General features: G+C 37.1%; 1 protein-coding gene across 11 annotated transcripts in view; it reads right to left on the bottom strand.

Moving 5' to 3' along the window:
• Nucleotides 1-1967: 1967 nt before the first annotated feature.
• LOC130905305 (glutamate receptor ionotropic, NMDA 1) overlaps nt 1968-8639 on the bottom strand; it is a 62201-nt gene continuing 55529 nt past the window's right edge. For 9 of the 11 annotated variants that reach the window (XM_057818567.1, XM_057818578.1, XM_057818572.1 and 6 more), the window contains one exon: nt 1968-5479. In XM_057818567.1, the coding sequence (XP_057674550.1) occupies nt 5411-5479 (69 nt within the window). In that variant the 3' untranslated portion in view covers nt 1968-5410. The remainder of the gene's footprint in view (nt 5480-8639) is intronic. The other 2 variants (XM_057818573.1, XM_057818575.1) reach the window with 1 other exon arrangement.

Here is an 8639-nt window from a genome sequence, read left to right as displayed (position 1 = left end):
GTGTCAAGTAAATCGCCGTCATCTGACGCCTCAGGTTCAAACATGTAGGGATTAATTGTAGTTCATTTTTCCTGGGAGCCTTTGCCATCGGTAGCGTCACGAAAGAGCGATCCTGAATGGTTACCTTTGGTGGAAATATCACTGACATCGTTGTTGCTGCTATGTTAGCTGTGAGTAGTCTTCTGTTGCCTACGTCACACTTCCGGGTTTGCGAAGGGACCATTAACGGAGTGCAAAAAAACTAAAAAAACGCAAATTATCCTTACAATTACGTGTTGATAATGTCATGGTTGTTTTGACGAACTTGTCCCAAGTTTATATTCATAAAATTACACCAAAATCCGGAAAGGTCTTCAGTTCCCCTTTAACTGAGGGAAGTAGGTTATTCCCCAAAATATCACAATACATGGCCCTGATCATCCTCTCCTTAATACGGTGCAGTCGTCCAGTCACATGTACAGAATAACACCCCCAAAGCATGATGCTACCACCTTGTTTCACAGTAGGGATGGTGTTCTGGGATGGTACTCATCATTCTTCTTCCTCCAAACACTGAGTGAAATTAAGACCAAAAAGTTCCATTTAGATCTCATATGACCACATGACTTTCTCCCATGACTCCTCTGGATCATCCAAATGGTCATTGGCAAACTTAAAACGGACTAGGACATGTGATGGTTTTTGCAGAAGTACCTTCGGTTCCATGAATGATTTTCAACCATGATGACTTATTGTATTAACAACAGTAACCTTGGAAATGGTCCCAGCTCCTTTCAGGTCATTGACCAGCTCTTCCTGTGTGGTTCTTGGCTGATTCCTCACCAATTTTAGGATCATTGAGACCCTACGAGATAGATCTTACATGGAGCCCTAGTCCGAGGGAGATTGACATTCATGTTTGGCTTCTTCCATTTTCTAATAATTGCTCCAAAGGTGGATCTTACATCACCAAGCTGCTTCGCAATTGTCCAGTAACTCTTTCCAGCCTTGTAGAGGTCTACAATTCTGTCGCTGGTGTCTTTGGACAGCTTTTTGGTCTTGACCATATTCGTAATTGGAGTCTTCCTGATTGTATGGGGTGGACATGTGTCTATATGCAACTAAGCACCTCAAACAGGTAAAAAAGTCATACTCAAAAAGTCTACCCCCACTCCACTTATTCGTTTGACCTTTTAAAGGTGACTAAGAGGTCTTTCAGGCTCACAATTCTAGCTAATAGACAGGTGTTCAAATACTTATTTGCAGCAGTATAATACAAATAAATTGATTGAAATTGAAATTGATTTTAAAAAATATACAATGTGATTTCCGGATTTTTTTTTCTTTTTCTTCTTTAGATTGTCTCTCACAGTGGATAAGCACCTACCATGAAAATTTCAAACCCGCCCATCCTTTTTAAGTGGGAGAACTTGCAAAATCACAGGGTGTTCAAATACTTATTTGTGCATGTTTTCCAGCCCCAAATTACTACTTGTTTATTAAAAATTAGCGTTCACAACAGGTTGCGTTTGGTTCACTTATAATATTTAAATTGTATATTAGCGTATAGTGATGTGAACCTGCAACTGTGCATATCATTTTGTTCCTCCGTCAGGAAAAGGAAAAGCAGCAGCATCAAATGTGTTGAGAGAATACAAGGATGCCTGATTATTTGTGCAAAAGAACAAGATGATTGTAGATAAAAGATGAATGATTTAAAATGATTACTTGAAATCTTCATATTCAGTTCGTATTCATGATTACGACACTCGATTCAAATAAAGTGTAACCATAATGATTTATCGATACATCGAAAACACAATTTTGTGACTTGCAGGTGTATTTTATTCACAATGCTATAAACAAAATAGTTCAAAGATTTAAGAAATCATGGGGATTTATGCTGTATATTAAGCGTGTGTGCATGCCTGTAAAGGGCTTATGTGTGGGTTGTGTGTGCGTGTGTGCCTGTGTGTAAAAATAAAAAATAATGATAAAAAAGAGAGATTTAATTAATAAAAGACATTCTCAGCAGCGGTCATAACACACACGTAATACAGTCGATCATTTCCTATCCTTACTAAACAGAACTCCATTAACATTTCATTCTATTGAAGTGCCTCACTCAGTTTCAATCCACAGATGCAATACATGTCAGAAATACATAAAGAAAAGCAAGACTATTGCAGTTGTAATAACTTGTCAGCATGCAGGCCAGAGCAAACTGTTGAAAGGTCATGTTTGGCACCATGTGATTGTGCAAAATGTTCCAACTTACATTTTAAAATCAATTTTCAGATTAAGTTAGTTACCGTCTAACAATGTAGAACCCCCCACAAAAAAACATAAATACTTATAAACACTCAAAGTGATTTTATGGTGTTACAATTGCAGTGTATTTCATAATAGTTTGGGAGTGCCCTCTCAGCGTAAAGTGCTATGAGGTGTTGTACACCAGGAAGGCAGTGATTTCTCAGCTCCAGAAACTGGGAAAAGGCCTGTTTTTGCATCCAACCAAAGCTTGCAAGCTTTGAAACGCTTCAAATTCACTCAGGATCCTTCATGAAAAAGTTCCCTGGCAACAACCTCTGCCACGAGGAAGGTTTTTCACCAAAGATTAAGTGCTGGTTGGCTGAAAAACACGGCCTTTTGATGCAACCCGTTAGAGACCGGAAAAGAGAGCGACTGCAGCAGGAGAGAGGAAGACAGAGGGCAGCCCCAAACGTAACATGGCTTACAGCTTAAAAAATATTAGTTTGCAGTTCTGTCAGACTGCAAAGTAAATGCTTTCTTCTTCTACAAAATGCAATAAAGCTCAATTGAGTTTTGTTCAGAAATTCATGGCATAATTTGAAAAAAAAAAAACACATCATGCATTTGGCATTTTAGTGAATAACTAAAGAGGGAACGATACAGTTTACAGTCTGTATATCACGGTCAACATATAAATAATTACATGAGCAGTGAAATTCAAATACAAATAGATTATATACAAACAGACATGCTTTCGTAAGTAATCCTATTCTTATCATTGCAGTCTTAGTGCTTCTCAAATAAATATCGTCTAAACTATTTTGAATTCCGTAAGGTCACACAAACAATTCCTTTTAAGATGCACATACCAGGGGTTTACAGGACATATCATATTGAAGGACTGTGCCATAAAAACTAATAGATGGTAAGAGACTTCATAATTGTATTGACGGGTCACATCCGTCGGCCACTGCGCAACGCCTTCAAGTAGGGGGCCGTCCTGCATTCCGCTTCAGTTATTCGCAGTCGGTCGCGGTTAGTCAGCACATGCAGGGATCCAACGCCGGATTTAGGTTGAAAAAGTACGAAAGTTGTACCGCATACAAACAGGAAGGATTGTCTCAGGAGTGATTTGTTGGAGGATTCAAGGTAATCATTTTATTTTTCGTACCATGCGTGCATTTTGAAACGTTGTGAAAAAAAAATAAATGGGAGAAATTAGCTGCATCATACTTCGCAATATTTACGTAAAATAAATGCTAACTGCCTGGCTTTTTGCTCCTTTAACAAAGAATCGAGACTGTTTTACGTCCATATCTACAAAGAATTCAGGGATTTAAGTATTTATACACAAGAATTTTCAACAGAAAAAGCTCGTTTAGATATGGCAGCCCCTAAATTCCTTACTGATTAGCCTCATATTCCGCTTTATTTACATAAAATGAATTGTACCAGCATGTTTTTTTTTTTTTTTTTTTTTGCTATTAACCAAGAATCGAGACTGTTTTACGTCCATATCTACAAAGAATTTGGAGATTTAAGCATTTATTCACAAGAATTTTCAACGGAAAAAGCTCTTCGTTTACGTATGGCTGCTGCTAACTTCCTTATTGAATAGCAGTGTTGTTAATCTTACTTTAAATAAGTAATAAATTACAGTTACAAATTACCTCTCCCAAAAAGTAATTGCGTTACTTATTCAGTACCTGAATGTAAGAGTAGTTACTTCGCAGACTAACTGGTATTACTTTTCATGTTTTTTTTTCATTAAAAAACAAAAACAAAAAAACATAGGTCACACAACGTGAAGTTCAAAGAGTTTTTGGGACAGTTGGCCCTAGCCCAATTCTTTACCCTAAACTTAACTAGACACAGGAGTATTGTGGATACTGCGATAACTAGATCGAAAACCTTGCTATGTTTGGAAGTCATTTAATGTTGTGAATCAACCGTTAAAGTTGCTAAAATTGCTCCCGTTATTGCATTAGTTCCCTTCTGTCTACTTTCGACATGTGAAATTTTAAAAACTATTTCATCATTGAAAGACTGATTAAAGTCAAGATTTTGATGATTTAGGAGTATTTTAGATAAATAGTTACTTTGGTTCGCTAGAAAGTTTCTCTACAACAAAGCCTTCCTGAGAGGTCTACTGCTTTAAGATGGCAGCTGTTAACCAACCATCATTGAATGTCATTGCGAGTCCATCATTTCGCATCTAGTTCTATATGTATGTGGTATCTACCGTAGCATCAGCTGGGTGTGGTTTGTAGCGGCTGTCGGCTACAGTCAGGTATTATTGGAGCCACCTAACATCGCGTTTGCAACGGCGTCACAACTCCCTTTTACATCCTCAGTAACGGTAACGAGAAAAGTAATGACTGGAAAAAAAAAATACTGAAAAAAATAACGCTGTTAGTAACACCGTTTTACTCTAACGCCATTATTTACAACACTGGTGACTAGCCTCATAGTTGGCAATATTTACGTAAGATAACTGCTAACTGCATTTTTTTTTTGTTGTTGTTGCTGTTAACGAAGAATCGAGACTGTTTTACGTCCATATCTATAAAGAATTCAGGGATTTAAGCATATATTCACAAGAATTTTCAACAGAAAAAGCTCTTTATCTGTGTTTCCACTCGGTTAGCTTTGACGGAGATAGGCACCTTATGATTCATTCCCGCGCCCGGGTCCCGTCAATGCATTATGAAGTCTATAAATAGTGATTTATAAACTCTACTTGGTAGTGATGTGTTACAGTACTGGCATTAAAATTGGCTTTTACATTGTTGTAACTAAACGGCACCAGAAAGGCAGTTACGAAATTGGAATAAACGACAAAGATTATGTAAGTAAATACTGTATGTTGAATAAAATGGCAGAAAAGAAGATTAAATACATAGGTAGTAATACTTGTATGTAAATGGAAAAAATCTATATGAGATTCGAATGGCTCTGTGCATGCTCGGGGATCTTACAAAGGTCTATCTGTATGGTCAGGCAATCCTGACTGTTTGAAAGGTGCAAGTTGAGTGTTTTGAGCCACGTTCTCAACTCCTCGACAAACTCCACTGGCTGGCGGTGAAAGGATGAAGGAGATGAAGCTCCTTCCATGTCACCTTCCTCTTTTTGTTTCCTCTCTCCTTCGGCTTCGAGTTGGCTTGGGAGGTCACACTCCCTACACCACAGTGCTGACGGACGGGTCAGACAAATTAAGTTGCCCCGTGATGTCAGTGGGTGGGTACTGCTGCAGAGGTAGAGAAAAAAAATATGGGAGAACACATACGGCTGTTATTTTCTGTCAAAATGATGTAACTTCTATATGGAGTGGTGGTATAATATTCTCTACAGTTTTATTGCAATTAATTACTGCTGCAAGGTTTTCTAATCCCACTCATGCTGATTAATTTTGATCTTGAGTTCATGTGCCTGAGGTGGGTCGGTTGGGAGGGTTTGTTTTGTGCACGAGCCAAGACAACAGCACAATTGATTTATTATTTTTCCTCTGGAGATGATTTACTCGCATTGCAATGAGTGATTCTTCGCCATCTAGTCTTTTGTAGCTATGTATAAATGTGTCTTCTCTCATTTGTCAAACCAGGAGGAGGAAATTTTTGGTTGATTTCAAAATGCTGCTGTGTCAGAGCCATCACCGTATTGCTGTACAATTCATTTAAAGTAGAGTGGAGTTAATAATAGTGTAGAGCTACATGTTTTCCATGCAGATTTTTAGTTGCTATGGTAACAAGGATTTTGCCAGATAGATTTTTGCTTTCGGAATGGGGTCTCACTGATGCATGTACTGTATATACCAGTATATACTTTAAATATATATATATATGTATATATATATATATATATACATATATATATATATAGTTTTTTTTTCTATTTCTGATTAACAAATCTTATTGAACCAGGGCTATGAAATAACATAAATTTAAAAAGCACTTAATAGAAATTAATATTTAGTATGAACACTATTGCATGGAAAACTGTTTTTTTTTTTAAACGACAAACTGAAATGTCATTGTCAAATAATTTAACTTATAAACTTTTAAGGGTCGATTTTAAATGTACCTATAATACAGCAAGAGACGATTGATGTTGAGAATTCTAATTCTCTTTCTTGTGCTTTCTTGTGGAAAGTCATGCACACAAAATAAATAACCCATTTGGGAAAAAAAAAACCCTAATATGCAATTTCAGTTTTACACATTACATTAAACTATTCCTTAGTGATAATGTGGATTTTATTGTTTGTCATATATATTTTTTTGTCATTGTTTTCTAGCATGTAGACCAGTCTTTTATGGTTAATTTCAATATTTTGCTCTCATATAATCATAATTTTTCGTTTCAGTGAATCCTGCATAGTAAACTTCCTACAGACACATTTTGATCAAAGCAACATGCATTATCTTCAAGAATGGATGCCCCCACTCTCCATTAGTTTGACCTTTAAGCTCCTGCTTACAGTAAGGTACGACAGGTAGTCCCTAGGTTACGAACGAGTTCCGCTCCTATGCTGGCAACGTAACCTGAATTTCCGATTGAATCGGAATTAACCCTTTAAGTACCCCTTAATACCTCCAAAATCTCATCTCTCAATCTGTTTGTTTGAAAGTACAGTGGTACCTCTAGTTAATTCGTTCCAGGACCTTGTTTGTAAGTATAAATGGCCGTATGTCGAGCAAGATTTTCCCATAAAAAGACATTATAATTCCATTAATTCGTTCCACTGCCTCAAAACCTACACTAAATCCTTAATAAATGCTGCTGGTACTACTGCAAATAGCAATTACACAGAGCAAAACAAATACATTTTGAATAAAAATCAGAATAATTTTATAATAACAGTAATAATTATAATAATACTTGTAATAATCTAACAAATCAGGTTCTAATGTGGCGGATGTGTTTTGCGTGGTGTACCTGAATGCACCGCGTGGCTGACTTGACAGAGTGAGAGAGGGACTTTTTACTTTCACTTTGTCTAGCTCCGGCGGACAGTAGGCATGTTGTGTTGCACAAGTTCTGAAATAAATGATTAAAAACCTGACAAAGCTGGCGATTTTTTTGGAGATGTTACCACAATAATAATTGTCATCTTAACACATAAAGACATTTAAAGCTGAACGGAGGTCGAAGGAGGAGCGGTGAGATTGTCGACATTCTACGACCGTATTGTCGAGCCAGTTCACGGATATGCACACCACGCTCATCTTTTTCTATCATTTCCATCTTTGTATCAACGGTAAGCCTCACCGTTTTCCTTTTTTCACCACCTACACTAACATTCTTGGAATCCATGATGATTTCGCTCACAAAAAAATCTGCAGGTCCGTTTTGTGGGACAACAAAGAAACTGCGGCGCTGTCATAAATCATCATATTTCGAGCATGTCGGTGGATGTAGAAACAAATGGTGAGTCAAATTTTACATTAGATGTCGAAAAGATCGTGTGTCGGAGCAATCGTATGTCGAGGTACCACTGTACTGTATTGTATTTTGTTTAATGATGGAGGATACACTGCCCTCTGTTGGCAGCGTTGGGTTTGGCTGGACTCTCGCTTTGTATTGACTGAGGAGTGGACTCGTCTGACATGGATAAAGGACAATAAGGCTGTAAATTGTTTACGCTAATACCGTGTATGTTTGTGTATGCATTTGAAATTAAGTTTAGAGGTACTGTTTGTGGAATTATGTGTAAATGATTTGCTATATCATAGCAGCTATGAGAAATGTAAATACGTTAGCATTTGTAGCATTTAAGATAGCGGACTTTTATTAGGCAAATTAGGCTGATTTAATCTACTAATTTTACATATTGATCAGACTAAATGAACAACAATTGTTTTGTGTCAAGTGTTTTATTGTTAAAATGTGTGTCGTTTTGAAAATAAGTGTACATATGTGCTACAGCTTTACAAATTGTTAGAAGTGAAGGAAGTAAAAAGCTTAAAAAATTGCCTCGATTGCTGTCTGTCAAGCTGAAAAACTTCAGGTTTAGGGAGGACACAACATATCATATTAATAAAATAAAGTAAAAAATAATATACTGTGAAGTACAACGAGGTATTGTTTACGAGATTTTAAAAAAAAAACACGACTGGAGACAAAATGGCGGACAAGACTTCGACAGTGTAAAGTCAAAATCACTTAAGTGGGGTTCGTCGTAACCCAGGGATTACCTGTACTTTTACTTATGACTTCTTCAAAAGCCTGCTAACAGTGGCCTCCACTTGGGTCAAATAGAGCACCTCTACTAGAGATGTCACAAGCAAACCAATGGTTAAACGCCATTTACTTAACAGTCACTATGGAACTCATCACTACACAGCACTGTTTTCTAATGCCACTAATTCTACGACAGTTTGCATGCTTTGCAGAAGGAGAAAGGAGCA

This window comes from Corythoichthys intestinalis, chromosome 17 (assembly GCF_030265065.1).
Source record: "Corythoichthys intestinalis isolate RoL2023-P3 chromosome 17, ASM3026506v1, whole genome shotgun sequence".
Classification (NCBI taxonomy): Eukaryota; Metazoa; Chordata; class Actinopteri; order Syngnathiformes; family Syngnathidae; genus Corythoichthys; species Corythoichthys intestinalis.
The sequence above is the reverse complement of the archived record's forward strand: the minus strand, read 5'-3'. Positions and strand labels throughout refer to the sequence as shown.